Raw genomic sequence first — 20718 nt, 5'->3', positions numbered from 1 at the left:
TCACAGTAATCGTTTTTTGGACTGAAAGACATTGGACAAGAATTTGCGTATCTCTTTGGACTGTACGCCATAAATCATAGGGTTGAAGCCTCCAGGGATTACATGGAACAGAATACTCGAGACTTTCCTTTCATATGTGTACTGTGGGAACCGATGAAGGGCAATGGGAACCATGCCACTGAAAAACATGATCAGATACAGGCAGAGATGAGTGCTGCAGGTCTTCAAGGCTTTACTGTTCAAAGACTTGTTTTTACTGGTCAGGCAGACCGCTGTGATCTTTGTGTAGGTGAGGACTACGCTTCCTATCGAGGCTGTGAGCAGGACCACGCTGAAGGTGAGGCCGTAGATGTTGTTGATGAAGACGCTTTCGCAGGAGAGCTTAAACAGCGAGGCGTTGTCACAGTAAGGATTCTTGATCACAGTCCTGCATCGGCTCAGTCGAATGGTCAGACCGAGCAGAACGGCCACCAAAACTAAGGCCACTCCCCAAGCACAGGCAGTCAGCTTCAGCACCATTTTGTTGGTCATGATGGTAGCATAGCGCAGGGGATTGCAGATGGCCACATACCTGTCAAAGGCCATGATCATGAGCACTGTGTGAGAGGCAGTGGCAAACAGCTGTGTGGTGAAGGCTTGCAGCACGCACTCGTAATAGCTGATGAGGCGTTCAGAGGGAGGCACCAGCATGTTTGAAAGCAGCCGGGGCAGCATGTTGGTGTTGCCAAGGATGTCGTTGAATGAAAGATTGCAAAAAAGGAGATACATGGGCTGGTGAAGGCTCTTTTCAATGCACACTAGCACTACAATCCCCAAATTTGTTAAGATAATAAATAAGTAGGAGAAAAGGAAGAAGAGAAAGACAGGGTACATGGAGTCCTCAGTGACCTTTAGCCCCTCCAGCCGGAGTGTGAAGCTGTTGTAGGTGTAGTTTTCCATCAGCCTGAAACAAGAAAAACACAAGTGGGGAAACTGTAATGTCACACAAAATGTCAAGTTATAAATGACAAATCCTTTGCTACAGTAGCTCTTGTACATATTAAATGAGAGACTTAACCTTTGGTCAAACCAGCTCAGCAAAGTTTAAAATGTGACTAAACAACAGCAACACTAATGATAGGAGTTGTTTGTCATGTTTTGACACGAAATGATTTGGAAAGAAACATCCTGTAATTTGACAGTCCCCACCTCTCTAAGCTCGCTCAGGTCTCAGTCTTTTCTTTGTTGTCTCTTAATGTTCACCAGCTTACCTTCAGCAAGCAGCAACGTCTCAACCCACTAACTGCTTTAATAGACATGATTTCATCATCAGGGGAGGCTGTTGTTTACCTCAGATAATGGATGATGTCACTTTATGTTCTTTATTTGAGGTTCATATTAACATGCCATCTGGGTAGAATTAAGATTTAAAAAAAAAAAAATTAAATTAAAAGAAAAGAAAAGAAATCCATATTTGTGTCAAAATGCTGATGTACCTTAAAACAGATTTGCATTTGGAGGACTTCATATTTAAATAAGATTTTATTTGAAATACTTGAACTCCTCCACCTGAGGCAGTAACTCGAACGTCGGACTGAGAGGTGCTGATTCTCATCTTGACTGCTTCACTCTTGGCTGCACACCACCCCAGTGCATGCTGGGAGGTCCCAGCCTGATGAGGCCAGCAGGACCACATCATCTTCAAAGAACAGAGACACAATCCTGTTGTCACCAAACTGAACACTGTCCACCCCACAACTGCACCTTCAAATCTGACTGTCTTTTTCAGGACCACCAGATCCCAGGATGTTTCCAGGCCAGAGATCCATAATCCCCCCAGTGTGTCCTGGGTCTGTCCCGGGGTCTCCTCCCCGGTGGTTATGTGGAACACCTCCACTAGGAGGCGTCCTGACTCGATGCCTGAACCACCTCCAGCCTCCTCCCTGATGTCTGAGCTCCTCTCCCTCTCCCTAAGAGTGCACTCAGCCACCCTGCGGCTGAACGTTTCTGGGTTGGGTTTCCGGTTCCGGTTCACTGCTCATGTGGTTGACCGGCCGGCTCGTAGAGCAGTTTTTAACGTGTTTTCTATTTTTTTGTCTTATGTCTCTGTGTCTGATAAATCCAGTGTACTTAGCACTGTGCTGAACAGTTCGGAGAAATGTTCCAGATCCTCTTCCAAAATTCCTTCGACAGCTGTATAGTCCCCCGGATGTGGAAACATTCCAGTCATCCCCATCCCTAAGAAGAGTACCACCAAAGCACTCACCAACTTCAGACCTGTCACCCTCACCTCCCTCGTGATGAAAGCTATGGAGAGAATTGTTAAACAGCATGTCATCAGAGAAACAAACTCTCTGATCAGTCCTCTCCAATTTGCATATCGCACGAGTAGGGGCGTTGATGATGCCAAAATATTCATCCTGGACACTGTACACAAACACCTGGAACTACCTAACTCCTCAGCCAGACTCCTGTTTGCAGATTTCTCCTCCACATTCAACACTCTTCAGCCTCACATCCTGGCCAACAAACTCTCCTCCCGCTTCCACCTGGACCACCGGCTCATCCTGTGGTTACTGGACTTTCTAACCCACAGATCACAGAGAGTGCTGGTCAACTCCACCTTCTCTGACCTACGCTACACCTCTACTGGCTCTCCACAGGGCTGTGTCCTTTCCCCGCTGCTCTTCATTCTCTACACTGATGACTGCAGATCTTCACAGCCCAACTCTCGCCTGGTGAAATACGCTGACGACACAGTCCTCCTGTCTCTGTTATCCAGCCCTTCACACCAACATGGTTCAGCTCTCCAGGAGTTTGGGGATTGGTGTGACAGCTCTTGTCCGGTGCTGAACACCAACAAGACCAAAGACATGGTGCTGACCTTTTCCAACCAGCAGAGGGCGCTGGCCACAGCAGTCACCACCAATATCCATGGAGAGCCTGTTGAGCTGGAAGAATACAAATACCTGGGTACCATCTTTGACAGTCTGCTGAAATTCTCCGCCAATACGGAGGAGATCCTCAGAAAATGTCAACAGAGGCAGTATCGCCTTAGGAAGCTCAACTCCTTTGGAGTAAATAAGATCATTCTCTGGACATTTTACTACTCCTTCATCGAGAGCAGCATCACCTTCTCCATAACCTGCTGGTTCCACTCTACCAGCCTCCAGAACAGAAACCGCCTGCAGAGGACTGCCACTGTCTGTTCCAAAATTATCAGATTACCCCTCAGGACTTTGTCTGCTGTTTATGAACACTTAACATGCAGGTTAGCGAACCGGATCATACAGGACCCTTCACACGTCCTCTACTCATCATTTGAGTGGCTTCCATTGGGTCGCCGGCTTCACTGCCCTGCCTGCAGGACACAGAGGAGAAGGGCTACCTTTGTACCCAGGGCTGTCCAGCTTCTAAACTCATAACCCCCTCCTCACACACACACACACACACACACACATACACACCGCCCCTCCCAACACACATACATTCACACCCCATATGCCCACCCCCCACACACACTCATACATCCCCCCATCCCACACGACTTTCATTTGCACATACAGACTTACCTACCTCAATGCCCATTTGCACCTTGTTATTGCACATTCCTTTACTACTTATTTTTATCTTATTTATTCTTATTTATTTGACGTTGAATGTCTTGGAACTTGAAACTGTATTCTATGTCTGCTCTACGTGCCTCCTTTAATTACCCCCTGGGGATAAATAAAGTTTTTTGAATTTGAATTTTGAATTTGAATTGAATTTGAAACCCATTTCCACCACTTGTACACTATTTTACCAAAAGTATTCGCTCACCCATTCAAATGATCAGAATCAGGTGTCCTAATCACTTGGCCTGGCCACAGGTGTATAAAATCAAGCACTCAGGCATGCAGACTGTGAAACAAGACATTTGTGAAAGAATGGGCCGCTCTCAGGAGCTCAGTGAATTCCAGCGTGGAACTGTCATAGGATGCCACCTGTGCAACAAATCCAGTCGTGAAATTTCCTCGCTCCTAAATATTCCACAGTCAACTGTCAGCTCTATTATAACAAAATGGAAGCGTTTGGGAACAACAGCAACTCAGCCACGAAGTGGTAGGCCACGTAAAGTGACGGAGAGGGGTCAGCGGATGCTGAAGCGCATATTGCAAAGAGGTCGCCGACTTTCTGCACAGTCAATTGCTACAGAGCTACAAACTTCATGTGACCTTCAGATTAGCCCAAGTACAGTACGCAGAGAGCTTCATGGAATGGGTTTCCATGGCCGAGCAGCTGCAGCCAAGCCACACATCACCAAGTGCAATGCAAAGCGTCGGATGCAATGGTGTAAAGCACGCCGCCACTGGCCTCTAGAGCAGTGGAGACGCGTTCTCTGGAGTGATGAATCACGCTTTTCCATCTGGCAATCTGATGGACGAGTCTGGGTTTGGAGGTTGCCAGGAGAACGGTACATTTCAGACTGCATTGTGCCGACTGTGAAATTTGGTGGAGGAGGAATTATGGTGTGGGGTTGTTTTTCAGGAGCTGGGCTTGGCCCCTTAGTTCCAGTGAAAGGAACTTTGAATGCTTCAGGATACCAAAACATTTTGGACAATTCCATGCTCCCAACCTTGTGGGAACAGTTTGGAGCGGGCCCCTTCCTCTTCCAACATGACTGTGCACCAGTGCACAAAGCAAGGTCCATAAAGACATGGATGACAGAGTCTGGTGTGGATGAACTTGACTGGCCTGCACAGAGTCCTGACCTGAACCCGATAGAACACCTTTGGGATGAATTAGAGCGGAGACTGAGAGCCAGGCCTTCTCGACCAACATCAGTGTGTGACCTCACCAATGCGCTTTTGGAAGAATGGTCAAAAATTCTTATAAACACTCTCCTCAACCTTGTAGACAGTCTTCCCAGAAGAGTTGAAGCTGTAATAGCTGCAAAAGGTGGACCGACATCATATTGAACTCTATGGGTTAGGAATGGGATGGCACTTCAGTTCATAGTATGAGTAAAGGCAGGTGAGCGAATACTTTTGGTAATATAGTGTATCTCTAATCTTTTGGCCACTACCCCGAGCTCGTGACCATAGGTGAGGGTTGGAACAAAGACTGACCAGTGAATTGGGAGTTTTGTCTTCTGGCTCAGCTCCCTCTTCGCCACAATGGTCCATACAACGATCGCATGACTGCCACCACCGCTGCCCTGATCTACCTGTCAGTCACCTGCTCCATGTTACCCTGTCTCATGAGCAAGACCACGAGATACTTGAACTGCTCCACTTGGGACAGTAACTGACCTCCAGATCAGAAGGGGCAAACCACTTTTTTCTGGCAGAGAACCATGGCCTCATACTGAGAGGTGCTGACCTTCATCCTGAAAATCAAATATCACAATATTTTTGACCAAACTGATATTGTTACGATATTGTCGGGATGATTACTGATGAATTTCATAAGATAATATAGTAAATATACAGATATTAGAACAGCTAGAATAGTCTGAACACAGAAATGTGCCCATTATCTAAAAATAATGTACACCTAACAAGTATAGTCTTAACTACTCTTGCTTTTTGCCAACATTCACATTTCTGCGTTTCCAAACACTTTGGTGGACTTAAAATGAAAATGTCCTTTGTTCTTGTAAAGTGACTCTTGAGTGCTTCAGTATCAGATGAAAGGCCTCAAGTTTGACCTGTCACTGTCTGCAGCATCACTCTCTCTTCACCCTGCTACACCTGGACTGAGGACTGCCTGGGAACATCATGAGCTCTGGTGTCTCTGGCCTGGAGAGTGTCATGACAGTATAGGTCAGATTTAACAGATCTGAACAGCTGATGTTGCAGTATTGGGGTTGCTGTCCCCTGGTCTAAGCAGAACCCCAGATGTTCTGGACTTTTCACATCCTAGACAGGTTCCAGTCTGTTGCATCAGATCTGATATATGAGGACAAATTGGTTGTTAAACTGGCCTTTTTGTTTACTTGCTTGAAATAAAAAATATTCTAGCTTTTCCCACTTTCATCTGTTTCACTCAAATCACTCCAATCAGAAATCATCAGAAATCCATTTCTTAGTTTATTATGAGTCACAGTGTAGTGTATTGTATTCAGCTGATAAACAACAACAGTAAACAAAATGCTCTCACAAAAGCAACATATAGAGTGCTACATAACTTTCACATGTGGAATATATTTGTCATAAAGTACCCAGACATGCACATAGATATAGATTTCAAAATGCCATTTACAATTTAATTATCTGAGGGTATTGACCTGCTGCGGCTTTACGTGTGAGACTCGTGTGGTGAACTGCTTGATGATGCTTGTGCGTAACTCTTTAGTGACCAGACCGTAGATAATGGGGTTGAGAGCCGGTGGAACGATGATAAACAGGATGCTACAAAACTTCTTGATGTTCTGGGAGACACTGGGGAACCTTTGGCTCAGAATGATGATGACAGAGGCAATTTCATACAGAACATAAAGAACGAGGTGTGATGCACACGTCTGAAAGGCTTTGCTGCGGGTGCCGTTATCATTCCTGCCTTGTTTTACGCAGGCGTGCAGGATTCTGATGTAGGAAAAGGCGATGATGAGGAAGGTGCCTGTACTCACGCACCACGTCATGCACAGGCCTGGAAAAAGAAAAAAAATTCACAATTAGCCCATCGGTTCATGTAAGAGTTCATGTAAGTTTTTCTAGTTTCCCCTCCGTTACCCACTGCAGGGTAGTGATGCGCCATTCGCAAACAACTCTTTGAAAAGCCAAAGGAAAATTTATTTAGATAGCACAATATCTCACAGATCAGTGTAGTGTCAAAGTGCCTTACATAAAAAATTAAAAGAAAAAAACAGTGATTAAAGTGTGTGTACGTGTCTGTGTGTGTGTGTGAGACAGATACAGGCTGCTAGGCATACTACTTCTTGGGCATCACTAAAACAATGTGAGTTTGGCTGGGTTGTGAAACTGTGGACTGACCATAGATGTTGTTTACGGGCGTGGGCCCACAGGCCAGCCTCAGAATAGAGCGGTTGCTGCAGTAAACGTGCTTGATGGTGCTGCCACACAGCGGCGTGCCCACGTTGAGGGCAAAGAGCACGCCGATACAGACAAAAGCCACCAGCCAGGCCAGGGCGCAGCAGGAGAGCAGCCGAGCCGACGTCATGATGGCGTGGTACCTCAGCGGCTCACACACAGCCACGTACCTGCAGGACGCAGCAGCAGCAACACTGTCGGCTTGTTTCCAGCTTGACCACCGTGCAGGTTTCAGCTCAACTTTATTTATATGGCACCTTTCATACAAACATGCAGCCCAAAGCGCTTCACACTGCAACAAACTACCAATAGAAGTGAAATCAGCCCTGAGTGTGAATGTTTTTAAATCCAGGCTAAAAACATTTCTCTTCTCATATGCTTACAGCTGAGCTCTTTCAAAGCTTCTTAGTATTTTAATTTGTTATCTTTTTAAAGCAATTCCTTATTTTTTGCTGCACTCCTATTTTATGCTCCATTTTAGTCCAGCTTTTTTCTTTCTTTCTGCCTTTCTATTTCTCTGAATCTATTTATTAACTGTAATGATTTTAACTGTTATTATTTTCTTCTGCAATTGTTTTTTTATTCTATGGATTTTCTTATTTTCTTTTAAATGTTTGTGTCTTTTCAATTGTTTGTTTTCCAAAATAAAATTATATGAAAACAATTGAAAATAATAAAAGGTATGCTAGATGAAAAAAGTATGACTAAAACATTTTTAAAAATAATTAAATAAATTAATTAATTAATGTCAATAAAATAAAAGAAGAATAAAAATAAAAAATAAAATAAACACAACGATAAAAATAAATATGAAAATCAGTGGCTAAACTGAAAGGCTCTAATATTACTCCTAAATAAAAGCCAGATTGAAAAGGTCTTTAGCTTCATTTTAAAAATAGCAAGGGAGCTTGCCATTCTGACATTGTATTTCTTATTTCACATTATCCAGTGGGTGAAGGTTTCATCTGTCCAAGGGTCAAAGATTTTTTTTTTTCAAATCATAGAGGAAGACACTGTGCCTCCAGCAATATTAACCAGTTGATACTGAAGTCTAAACCTCTAAACTGAAACCTGGAGAATTTGGATTTTATTTGTCTTCTGAGCCCACATCTATCTAAAAGGACTGTTAAAAATAACCGACTCTTTATGTAAATCTGTGTCTGCTTTTTCTAAAATGTGCCTGTTACCTGTCATAGGCCATGGCAGCGAGAATGGTCTGCACTGCGACACCATACGTGTGCACACAGAAGGCCTGGGCGATGGCCGTGGCATAGGGCATCCTTTTCTGCCCCGTGAGGAAGTGGATCATGAGGCGGATCAGCATGGCCGAGCCTCCCAGCAGGTCACAGGCGGCTAAGTTACACACCATCATGTACATGGGTTTGTGCAGAGCTCTGTCGCAGACGATGATGCTCACCACCAGCCCGTTCCCCAGCAGCACCACGGTGTAGTTGAGCAGAGCCAGGAAGAAGAGGAGAGAGCCCTGGCCCTGCGGTACGTGGAAACCCTCCAGCTCAAACACAATCGGCTGTTTCAAAGGTGTTAGCATGCTTGTGTTCTCCATCCAAACCAGCCGAGCTCTGTAAAATACAAAAAAGACTTAAGTGTTCTGCCTGAATTAACACGAATCTTCATTATGTTAAACTGCATTGACCTGGTTTTGCACCACTTTAGGTAATCTTTTCTCAACCTGTGACAAACACCGTCATCCTTTAGTCTCACTACACACGAAACATGAGCTATGTTAGGACGTTTTCACAGAAAAAATAACATGTAATCATAAAATAGGCCTATGAATCATCATTATTCTTTTTAAATGCCCTTTTGTTTCCTTTGTAGAGGTCAAAATACTTTACGACATCATTGTGCCCACAATAAAACAAGCCACTACATCTCAATACTGTAAATATAAAAGTAAAACAACTCAACCCAAAACCAAGTGTAATACAGAAGAAGCTTTCTTGCGTGCTGTGCTGTGCCCTGCTGTCTGAGCAGCGATGAAGTTGTGGCTCGATGACAACACGTCTCTCCTGTTTATATGTTTTCTCCCCATTCTGCTTGCCCAACAGCAACAGAGCTCACCCTTCACTGAGCACGCCCCATTAAGGCAGGTCATACTTTTTTTTTTTTTTTTTTTAAATAAAAAATGGTGGGTGCCTATTTACTTTATTTTATTTTTAAATCAATCATGGGGGATGTTTATCTACTTTGTGTGAAGTGGGGAATCCAATTATGAAAAGTTTTTTTTGCTAGGATAACTCTAAGCCAGGTAAATTTCCATTTGAAAATCGATAAATTTGTGATTATTTCGGTATTTATCTAGATATTATGGAAGACTTACTTTGAAATTAGGGCTTTCATTTTGGTAACTTAATGATGGAACATCAGTTAAGACCATATTTGCTTCAGTTTTGCCCATCTTTGTTGCTGGAGGTCATCATGATTTGAAGAAATGTGTCAATCTTATCCATCCATTTTCTGTCGTATTACGGGAATTTTGTATCGTGGTGTCATATTGCAGCAGATTTCAAAGGAAGAATTTTCATACAAATATTGACAAAGCCATATTATATTTACATATTTGTTAAATGATGAACATATTATGATTGCATATAATTTGAATCAAGTTTAGAGCTCAATCTCTTTCATTGTTTCTGCTCTCCTCCTACTTCTTGAACTTGATCAGGTTGGACAAGTCTTGCTTTGAGTCATTCTTTGACATCAGCCTCCTGCTGGTCTCCTGAGCCCTGATTGTTCCATCCCTCTTTTCCAGTGAGAAGTACTTTGCTGAAGCTTCAGTCACCATTGTGACAACCCTCTCGATGCTTTGAGTGTGGCATGGCCAGTTGAACACCTCCACTGGACGGTGGATGAAGCTCTTCACCTGTGAGCAGGTGAGAGGTGGCTCTGACACTCCTTCTGACCAGCTGATCAGGTCACTGAGGCTGGCAGCCTCACTGTTTATGTCAGGGGTCTTCCTGATCCTGACAGAGGGGTCCCCCAGTTGGGTGTTTGGGTCCCCCTCTCCCCTGATCGCCAGGATTCGCTCCACCCCAATGACCCAAGTCACGGCCGGGCGGGGTGTAAGCTGCATGATCGTCCCCCCACCGCTGCCCTCAAACCCCTGAAAAAAAGAAAAGAAAAAGAAAAAACACGGTCCTGTGCGCAGCGCTGGACACACCAGAAAAATACACTATAGCCTCCAGTTTCCTTATTGCGCTCAGCTACATAATAAATTAAAGCTTTAAGTTACATTTCAATTCCGTTTTATTGTAAGTTCCATGCTTTACAACAAACACATGCCTGCAACTGCAGGGCTCGCAAGCATCAACTCCATTTTTCACACCAATTCAAAGCATTTTGTGTTCAGCAGCACGGAGAGCGACAAGGACATTTTGAAACCAATGAACTCGACTGCAAACTCATCTACTGCATTGTATGTCCAGTTTCCTCCGTGGCACGCTGTGATTATATAGGTTGATTAATTTCTCTGCGCGACTCGGTCGCAACAGAGCATAAAGTTGGCTTAATCCCTTTGTGATTTGGGCAGCACATGTACAGGCTCCCCATGCAGGCTTAAAGGTGATGAATCGTCATTATGATGCTTTAATTAATGGGCCCACCCACTGCCTGCTGCTCCACATGCCAAGAGGCGGGGCCTGCAAAGGAGAAATATGTAAATTTGGTATACAACACATTATGCCACAGGTCACTTGTCAGTTGTGACCAACCATAAAACACAATTTGTCACCAACTTTTCAATGAAAATTTAAAAAATAATAATGATTGAATTTTTCAAAGCATTACCAATGACATATGATTTAGATATTTCACCCTCACTACACTATTGGGTTTACCAGGTCTGTCTGGCAGCCTAACTCACCCTCTGATCTAACTCTTCACCAGGAAGTGATCAGTTGACAACTCTGCCCCTCTCTTAACCCAAGTGTCCAGAACATACAGTTGTAGATCTGATGAAACAAAATCGATCATCGACCGTTACCCTAGCTCTGGTACCAGGTACACTTATGAGCTTCCTTATGCTTTAACATTGTGTTTGTCATGGACAAGCCATGACTCTCACAGAGGTCCAACAAGAAAGCACCACTCAGGTTCAGATCAGGCAGGCATTTCCCCCCAATCACACCCTCCAAGTTTCCCCATCATTGCCAACATGCATGTTGAAGTCCTCCAGTAGAACCACAGAGTCCCCAGATGGTGCCTTTACTAGGACTCTTCCCAGTCTCTAGGGAGCCTGGGTGCTCTAAGCTGCAGTTAGGTGCATACGCGGTCATGACAGTCCAAGATTCCCCCCTATCCAAAGGCACAGGGAGGCAACCCTCTCATCCTCGTATACTGGGACAAACTTCAAGACAGTGGCAGCTGAGTCGGGGTAATAAGTAAACCTCACACCTGCCTGCTGCCTCTCACCCCAGGAAACTCCAGAGAAGGAGAGAGTCCTGCCCCATCCACATTTTTGGTTTTAGAGCCAAGGCTGTATGTGGAAGTGAGACTATATCTAGTCAGTATCGCACAACCTCCTGCACAATTTACGGCTCCCACCCCCCACTTCCGAGCCAGGTGACACTCCACGGGGCCAAAAACCAGTTTCTGTACTGTAGATCCAGTCCGCTAGGGCGCCAGTCTGAACCCACCAACCAGGGAGCATTGCACCCAGTCCCAACTTCTCCTCTTGCAGGTGGGGGTGGCCCCACATAACTTGTTTGAGCTGAGCCCAAACAAGAGCCCCATGACAGGCACTGCCACCAGGCACTTTCCTGGAAGCTCCCCTGCCCAGGCCTGGCTCCAGAAGGGGGCCCCAGAGGTGCATGCATCATATTTGGGACTATTCCCTGGGATTTTTTGAATTGTTCCTTGTCTGGCCCCTCACCTGAGACCTCTCTGGCTGGGTAGACCCTACCAGGAACTACAAACTCCTGACAGTACAGCTCCCGGGGTAACAGGGGCACACAAACCCCTTCACCACAGCTGATTGTTGAACCTGGGATTAAGTAACAATGCAGATTCCATCCTGGCCACAGAACAGCCCTTCACCTTTGCACAGATACTGGAGGGAACATGGGAATTTGACAATCCACTTTACATGTGTTTTGTGGATTTGGAGAGGGCTTTTGACCATGTTCCCCAGGAGGTCCTGTGAGGGGTGCTATGGGAGTATGGGGTGGCAGGTTTGCTGCTGCAGGCCATTCTGTCCTCGTATAACCGCAGTGAGAGCTGTGTTCACTTTCTTGGCACTAAGTCAAGTTCATTCTCAATGGGTGTTGGACTACCAGGGATGTTCCTTGTCTCCAATTGTGTTTGTGATTTTCTTGGACATGATTTAAAGCCACAATTGGATTGTGAAGTGTGTCCAGTTTGGTGACCTCGGGATTGTGTTCCTGCTCTTTGCAGATGATCTCGTTCTGCTGACTTCATCAGGCTGTGACCTTCAGTACAAGTTGTGGCAATTTGCAGCTGAGTGTGAAGCAGTCAGGATGAGGATCAGTACCTCTAAGTCCAACCCATTGGTTCTCTGCCAGAAAAAGGTGGTTTGCTCTCTTTGAGTTGGGAGTGACTTACTGCCTCAAGCAAAAGAGTTCAAGTATCTCGGGGTCTTGCTCATGAGTGAGGGTAAAATGGAGCAGGAGGCAAGAGTGGCAGCAGTTATGCAGTTGCTGTACCGAGTTGATTTACTGGTCAATCAACAACAGGGTAGTGACTGAAAGAATGAGATGGTGGATACAAGTGGCAGAATTGAGTTTCCTTCGCAGGGTGGCTGGGCGCACCCTTAGGGAGAAGGTGAGGAGATCAGACATCCCACTAAGAGTAGAGCCGCTGCTCCTGTGTTTTGAAAGGAGCCAGCTCAGGTGGTTTGGACACATAGTCAGGAGGTGTTCCAGCAGGGCAGACCCAGGACATATCCCAACTGGCCTGGGAACACCTTTGGATACCGCAGGAGGAACTGGTGGATGTGGCCTTGGAAAGGACTATCTGGACTGTCCTCCTCAGCTGGCTGCCACCACGATCCAGTGCCGGATAAGCAGCAGAAAATGGAATGGAATAGAACGGATAAAACAACCTCAGTTATACCCCCTTTTATCAGAGGTATGAAATGTGTAAACGACCTGCGTCATGCACATGGTATTGGTGACAACATTCCTGACAACATTTCTTCTGGCATAGTGCTCAAGAAATATAAGCTGCGACTGGGGCAACTCTCCAGCTGAGAGAGTTCCTAAAGGATTTCTAAGCCCAGTTTATGGCTTGTCAAGAGAACTGAAGATGAGATGAAGATGAAGGTGCACCTCACAAGAATACAGTACTTTCAACCAAAGCAAAACAGGTGCAGAAGGAAAGATGCTGACCAGCACGTACAACTGTGTGTTGAGACCCTCCTGTTCACTCTGCTGACGTATGACTGCTCGGCGAGACACCCCAGCTGTTATATAGTTAAGTTCGCGGACGACACAGCAGTAGTGGGATGCATCACTAACAACGATGAGTCCAAATACAGAGAGGAGGTGGAACACCTGGTGCAGTGAAAACAACCTCTGCATCAGCGTGAAAAAGACTAAGGAGATGGTGGTGGATTTCAGAAGGGACAAGCGCCCTCTCCCTCCCCTGCACATCGGAGGAGCAGCTGTGGAAGTGGTCTCCAGCTTCAGGTACCTGGTTGTGCACATATCCAGTGACCTCATCAACACTTCCCGTCTGGTCAGGAAGGCCCACCAGCATCTCTACTTCCTCAGGAAGCTGCGGAAGGCTGGACTGGGGAGCTCCGTCCTGAGGAGCTTCTACCACTGTGCGGTGGAGAGCGTCCTCTGCACCTGCATCACCGTGTGGCACGGCAGCTGCACTGCTGCTGAGAGGAAGGCTCTGCAGAGGGTGGTGAAGGCTGCACAGAGGACTGTGGGGAGCAGCCTTCCCACCACCTCGGACCTCTACACCTCACGATGCAGGGGGAGGGCCCTCCGCATCATGAAGGACTCCACCCATCCCGCTCACAGTCTGTTTCAGCCCCTCCCCTCAGGCAGGCGGCTGAGGAGCATCCAGAGCAAGACCACCAGGCTCAGAAACAGCTTCTTCCCTGCAGCTGTCAGACTGTTGAACTCGAGCCATGCTCTGTAGTCTCCCACCCTCTCCCAGCTCATTCTCTCTTTCTCCCTTTTTCCTGCACAAATCACGTTAACATGCGTGTTTAGCATTCATAAGCTAATTTCAGCACTGCTTGTGTATCAAGTCCAACAGTTCCTGAATCCCAGTACCGGGCGTCGGTTCTGTCACTTGGTCCATTTATATATGCTGCTTATATTCTATTCATATGCACTGTTTATATTACCTATCTATCTATCTATCTATCTATCTATATCTATATATCTATATCTATATATAGATAGATAGATAGATAGATATAGATATAGATAGATATACTTTTTATTTATATAGGCTGTTTATATTTATTTACATATACTGTTTATAGTTTATACATACTGTTTATATTTATACATATTGTTTAGAATTTATATATACTGTTTATACTTATATTTTATATTTTATATTTTATATTTACATTTCTTTCTTTTTTTTTTTTACCTTGCTTTATTTATTTATTTAGGCTTATACTGGGACCTGAGTCCTAATTTTGTACCACTAACGTGTAAATTTGAGCTGGTATGACAATAAAGTTCCTTGAATCCTTGAATCCTTGAAAAAGGTGGTAACTTATGCAAATATTGAATTAATTATATTTAAAAAGCAACCCATGCAACTCTTTTGAAAATAAAAAAAGAATAAAATAAAATAAAATCCCTACCTACCCATCCGTCCCATGAATAAATAAAATAAAATAAATCCCCCCTACCCATCCTTAAAATGCTAAATGAAATAAAAAATAAAATAAAATAAATTCCCTACCTACTCATGCCCTCAAATGACAAGGAACCGGAAGCCAAGGTATTATTTTGTTTGGCCTAACAGACGTGAAGACAGAAGAAAAACATCACGGTGAAATCAAGTATTATTAGAATTTATTAGTATTCTGTCCTTTAACAGCCATGAGCAAAAGAAGAGACAAGGGATGGCAAACCACCAACTGTGTGACTTAACTTTATGACTTTATTTTGAAAAATGCTATATGAATAAAAGCCTACCATTCCCACCTTTACTCATTTCACTGTTAAAAAGAAAAGAAATCAGAGGAAATAATGTTTTATTTTATTGTGGCAAAACAGTTCAGTGTATTTTCCCAGCTGATAAACAGTAAACAAAATGCTCCAACAACAATATGTAGAGTGCTATATAATTTTTACATGTGGTGTTCATTTATCTTAAAATGTGCAATTACACATTTCAAAATCCCGTTTACAATTTAATTATCTGAGGGTATTGACCTGCTGCGGCTTTACGTGTGAGACTCGTGTGGTGAACTGCTTGATGATGCTTGTGCGTAACTCTTTAGTGACCAGACCGTAGATAATGGGGTTGAGAGCCGGTGGAACGATGATAAACAGGATGCTAAAAAACCTTTTGATGTTCTGGGAGATACTGGGGAACCTTTGGCTCAAAATCAGAATCATAGTGGAAATTTCATACAGAACATAAAGAACGAGGTGTGATGCACACGTCTGAAAGGCTTTGCTGCGGGTGCTGCGGTCATTCCTGCCTTGTTTTATGCAGGCGTGCAGGATTCTGATGTAGGAAAAGGCGATGATGAGGAAGGTGCCTGTACTCACGGACCACGTCATGCACAGGCCTGGAAAAAGAAAGAAATTCACAATTAGCCCATCGTTTCTAGTTTCCCCTCTGTTGTCCACTGCAGTGTAGTTACTATGATCTCATAAAGTCAAAGGCAAAGTTATTTATATCACACAAATCATACAAATCAGTCTAGTTCAAAGTGCCTCACAAAAGAAATTAAAAGAAAAAAAGGATTAAAATATGATTTGTTTTGATTTTTAATAACTGGAAATCCTGAATGAAGAGCCATGTAGGAGCTGGAGAAGCCGATTTTTGGGGGGGAACAGAGACAAATTACATGAGCAGCTCCACTGTTAGTGTGTGTTTCAGTGCAGGGACTGACCATAGATGTTGTTTATGGGCGTGGGCCCACAGGCCAGCCTCAGAATAGAGCGGTTGCTGCAGTAAACGTGCTTGATGGTGCTGCCACACAGCGGCGTGCCCACGTTGAGGGCAAAGAGCACGCCAATACAGACAAAAGCCACCAGCCAGGCCAGGGCGCAGCAGGAGAGCAGCCGAGCCGACGTCATGATGGCGTGGTACCTCAGCGGCTCACACACAGCCACGTACCTGCAGGACACAGCAGCAGCAACACTGGATGGATGTCAGGATGTTCAGAGAGCTTGCTCTGACAAAAGATAACAGTACACAGGTACAGGAAATACACTCATAACGCCATGCTAAAACTACATGAGGATGTGAAAAATATTCTGTGTATGATCTGCTCAAGAAGCAGCGTTCCTCCAGAGACTCTGATGTGAGCCGAATGAAACCCACTTCCGCCCGTACTGCCTATTTTATGATGACTTAAGAAAAACTCTTTTTCACAGAGTCCTCCAGACATCACCTGATTCTTGTTTGCCTGATTGAGGACCCATGCAGCACTCCTAATCATTTCTTAATTCATTTAAATAATATGAAAGCCAAACCAAACCAAACCGCTTTGTTTTCAGCTTGACCATCATGCATATTTCATCTTATCCAGAGGGTGAAGGTTTCATAGACACTGAGCTTCAGTGTGTTATAACATGAACCAGCATTATGGGGCTTTCAGTGTCTTCTGAGCCCACATCTCTCTAAAAGGACTGTTAAAAATAACCGACAGTTTATGTAAATCTGTGTCTGCTTTTCCTAAAATGTGCCTGTTACCTGTCATAGGCCATGGCAGCGAGAATGGTCTGCACTGCGGCACCATACGTGTGCACACAGAAGGCCTGGGCGATGGCCGTGGCGTAGGGCATCCTCTTCTGCCCCGTGAGGAAGTGGATCATGAGGCGGATCAGCATGGCCGAGCCTCCCAGCAGGTCGCAGGCGGCTAAGTTACACACCATCATGTACATGGGTTTGTGCAGAGCTCTGTCGTAGATGATGATGCTCACCACCAGCCCGTTCCCCAGCAGCACCACGATGTAGTTGAGCAGAGCCAGGAAGAAGAGGAGAGAGCCCTGGCCCTGCGGTACGTGGAAACCCTCCAGCTCAAACACAATCGGCTGTTTCAAAGGTGTTAGCATGCTTGTGTTCTCCATCCAAACCAGCCGAGCTCTGTAAAATACAAAAAAACAAGAGCTGAACGGAAAGACCTGGAAGAAAACCTCAGGAAATTACATCGAGAAGATGAAAGTCAAAGGCAGCTCGATCAAGACCTTTCAGCACTTCCTCAGTTCAGAACTTAGGCATGTCCAGAAAATCCAACTGCCTCTGATCTCATATGTCTCGGCACGACACGACATTTTCCAAAAATGTAATTTGTCAGGGAAAGCAACCGTAACTTCATATTGATACACAAACATTTTAAAAAGACATATGACTTTACACTGCATTCATTTTGCCCACCTGTAAAGGAAAATTTTAAGCACAGAAAAAAGTTAAGATTAATGTAAATGTAAACAGAATTATCTTTGCAATAGCACCTGCAATTGTTCAGAGTTCTACAATTACATGTCCTAAATCTCTCAGTGCTATTCCAAATCCAACATGGGATATAAAATGGAAGCAAGGAAGAATAGAAATACAGTCATGGTCATTTCAGCCAAACCCACCGTCAAGTCGAGGTGTTATTGTCTTCTGCCTGAGCAGTGATGGACTGACGGCTGAGAGCAAAGTGTCTCTTTTATACGCATCGTTTTCTAGGGGCAGCACCGCTCACTCTGCCTGTCAATCACTGATCCTGCCAGTGATTGATGAGGATGTCATCCAGCTGGGAGGGATCCATACGTCAGCCTCCCTGAGACCAACTCAAAGAGAAATGATGCAATTAGCACCGCGACCGCCAGCGAGGCGTTCAGGTCCACAAAAGGGCCGCGCGGAGTCTCCTCATTAACTCTTGTGCTGAAAGAAATGAACTCTGGTGTGGTTCGTTGACAAAAATGTCCTCCCGCTAAAACTGCTATAAAATATTATATTAATTTTTTCCCCTTTCACTGAGTTAATTTTTAAATCAACTTCAGTCTTGATCATAATTAACAAATACTCAGTTTCAGAATTTAAATGCCAGTTTTTTACATGATTATACTATACTTTTTAAATTTGAAAAAAAAAAAAAAAATGCAAAGTGGATTTTTTTATGTCATTGATTAGCAACAACATTGATTTTGATCTATTTTTATTTTTTGTGCAGAGTCACATTAAATCAAAAAAAAAGTTACACTGAAATTGTTAGAGGATTCCTCCTAAAACAGCTATAAAAATATTATCCATTACTTTTTCTCTTTTATTTCACTCACACACACTGAGGCCTGTGTGTGAGAGACGGATAGGGAAGCGCAGATTAACATGACCTGCACCTTATATTTCTAGCTGCACACACACACACACACACACACACACACACACTTCATATAACATCATTTATATCAAACATATCATTCATTGATATCAATATCAACACACACACTACGCTGCAAAGCTTGATAATGCACACACTGCTGCTGACCAAGCCCCTATTTGAACCTATGAAAATAGCGTGGATTTTGCCCCTCTGCACACACATGAAAAATGGAAACACGTGCATTTCCCAAATTAGTGAAATTAGTGAAATTAGCAACAACACTTGCTCTGCGCTTGGTGCCACTTTGCAGCTGTTCTATGAGGGTCGAGATTCATCGTTTCTGCGGTTACCACGGATGCTTTTTTGTTTTTATTTTTATCATCATTCGCAATCAATCAAGTGATCTGTTATTAAGTATAGTCTTGCTTTTACACAGGAAATATTCAGACTTACCGATTTAAATAAACAATTTGACAGAAGGAGCTGCTGTTTACCAGGCACACAGCTCTCTGCCACATTCACAGTGCCTCATGTTTGCATGTGATGTGCAACTGAGAGACAGAAAACGGCTCCTGTCTCATTTGTGTTGGTTCATACTGCAGCAGCATGAGCAGAGAGCGATTATCACTAGTCTCTTGTTTAGAAAGACAAAGATGGAGACAGAAGACAGCAGCAGTGTTCCTGTGCAGCAGCGTCGATCTTATTGATGCAGTGTTTATCATTCAAATCATGTTCCAGATGCATGTTCTTATGAGAGGTTCTGCGCTGTGACTGTGACTGTCGCTGTGCAGATCACAGGAGAACATTTCCACCATTTTGGTTTTGTTTCTGAAACATGACTAAGGAAATGAAGCATGTGCTCAGTAAAAGGGATGATGTTTTTCACTAATTATGCGCACCACCCTGCATTCCATGACCAAATAAGGAAATAGTGAGACTTTGTTTTGTGTCCAGGAGCAGCTTCGATCATTCAGGATGGAACCAAACCAAAACATCCCGGGACCAGAGGGTGTGACGGAGGGGGGGATCAGCCTGCACACTGCAACTTTGGCATTGTTGGTGTACAGCTTTTTCCATTTTGCAGAATTGTTGAAATGTAAAGAGACAGTTTTGTCAGTTTTGACTGTTCCCTGTTTTATTAAAGAATCTCCACAACATGAGTTGTGTAATGTGTAAACAGAAACTGTGTGCTAATTAGCTGCCTGGAGCTGTGAGCACCAGGAGACACCGGGAGCTCCTCAGGGAGGTCCCCACCCAACACACACACACACACACACACACAGTCTTGTCTTTCTATCTTTGTGAGGACGTTATACACTTCCATTTATTTTATAAGCAACACGTGATGAACCCTAGACCCTTCACTCTAACCTTAGCCCTAAACCCTTACCTTTACCTTAACTGTTAACCCTTACCCAGGGTCTCATTTACAAGAGGGACCTGTTTGGGGGGTGGGGGAACACAATAAAAAGTTACAGACGTACAGGACATACATAACTATTTAAAAACACCTTACATTAGAGCATGGCTGCAAAGCAAAAGTGAGAGAAACAAGATCAACTACAGTTGCAAACTCCCACGGTTGCTCTCTCCAGCCTTTGAGTAAGACATTTAAACTCCCCAAAGGAAATCAAGCTCGACAGCTTCAGATGCTGCTGTAGTTTGTTCCACATAACAGGGGCAGAGTAGGAGAAGGCTTTTTCCCCAAGTTCAGTACGGACTGGGGGAATGGCAAAGGTGATGAAGTCCTGGGACTGGAGGCTATGATCAGACAGTCTCAGTACCAGGTAGGTTGACAAATAGGAGAGGAGCAGACTGAGGATTGCTTTGTAGATAAACAAATGCCAGTGAAAGATTCTGTGTGAGGACAATAAAGACCAGCCTGTCAGGGAGTACAGAGTACAGTGATGTGTAAGTGACCTAGAATCTGTTATAAATCTCAAGTCTCCATGATACACAGCATCCAACAGGTGCAGGGAGTGAGCAGAGGCGTTCATGTACACAACATCACAGTAATCCAAAAGAGGCATGAAAGTGGTAGCGACAAGACGTTTCCTGGTAAGAAAGGAAAAACAAGACCGGTTTCTAAAGAAAACCCCCAACTTGACCTTCAGTTTTGTTAGAAGCTGGTCAACATGGCATTTAAAGGAGAGAGTGTCATCCACGGTGATGCCTAGATATTTGTAAGTGGCCACCATCTCA

General features: G+C 44.3%; 3 protein-coding genes across 3 annotated transcripts; all 3 read right to left on the bottom strand.

Annotated features, from left to right (window-relative positions):
• Positions 1 to 954, bottom strand: LOC115371264 (olfactory receptor 146-like). Its single transcript, XM_030068508.1, has one exon. It carries the CDS (start codon positions 937 to 939, stop codon positions 1 to 3), a length of 939 nt encoding a protein of 312 aa, XP_029924368.1. The 5' UTR covers positions 940 to 954.
• Positions 955 to 5708: 4754 nt separating this feature from the next.
• On the bottom strand, positions 5709 to 8722 carry LOC115371035 (olfactory receptor 52K2-like). Its single transcript, XM_030068151.1, has 5 exons — positions 8704 to 8722; positions 8201 to 8612; positions 6957 to 7183; positions 6266 to 6612; positions 5709 to 5762 (listed from the first exon to the last, which is right to left on the bottom strand). Exons 1-5 carry the CDS (start codon positions 8720 to 8722, stop codon positions 5709 to 5711), a joined length of 1059 nt encoding a protein of 352 aa, XP_029924011.1.
• A 6566-nt stretch (positions 8723 to 15288) lies between these two features.
• LOC115371244 (olfactory receptor 2F1-like) lies at positions 15289 to 17821 on the bottom strand. The gene is made up of 4 exons (XM_030068479.1): positions 17789 to 17821; positions 16899 to 17291; positions 16093 to 16319; positions 15289 to 15765 (listed from the first exon to the last, which is right to left on the bottom strand). Exons 2-4 carry the CDS (start codon positions 17273 to 17275, stop codon positions 15386 to 15388), a joined length of 984 nt encoding a protein of 327 aa, XP_029924339.1. The 5' UTR covers positions 17276 to 17291; positions 17789 to 17821; the 3' UTR covers positions 15289 to 15385.
• Between the last annotated feature and the right edge of the window lie 2897 nt (positions 17822 to 20718).

Source organism: Myripristis murdjan, chromosome 14 (assembly GCF_902150065.1).
Source record: "Myripristis murdjan chromosome 14, fMyrMur1.1, whole genome shotgun sequence".
NCBI lineage: Eukaryota > Metazoa > Chordata > Actinopteri > Holocentriformes > Holocentridae > Myripristis > Myripristis murdjan.
This window is presented reverse-complemented; position numbering and strand designations above follow the sequence as displayed.

Excerpts from the sequence above, each read along its gene's own strand:
- LOC115371035 (XM_030068151.1), bottom strand. Across the intron at positions 7,184-8,200 it reads GCTGCCATGGCCTATGACAG|GTACGTGGCTGTGTGTGAGC; the intron begins GTAACAGGCACA and ends TGCGTCCTGCAG. Across the intron at positions 5,763-6,265 it reads TCACCACACGAGTCTCACAC|GCCAGAGACACCAGAGCTCA; the intron begins GTAAAGCCGCAG and ends GACACTCTCCAG.
- LOC115371244 (XM_030068479.1), bottom strand. The coding sequence starts at position 17,275 with ATGGAGAACACAAGCATGCTAACACCTTTGAAACAGCCGATTGTGTTT. Across the intron at positions 16,320-16,898 it reads GCTGCCATGGCCTATGACAG|GTACGTGGCTGTGTGTGAGC; the intron begins GTAACAGGCACA and ends TGTGTCCTGCAG. Across the intron at positions 15,766-16,092 it reads GCCCATAAACAACATCTATG|GCCTGTGCATGACGTGGTCC; the intron begins GTCAGTCCCTGC and ends TTCTTTTTCCAG.
- LOC115371264 (XM_030068508.1), bottom strand. The coding sequence starts at position 939 with ATGGAAAACTACACCTACAACAGCTTCACACTCCGGCTGGAGGGGCTA.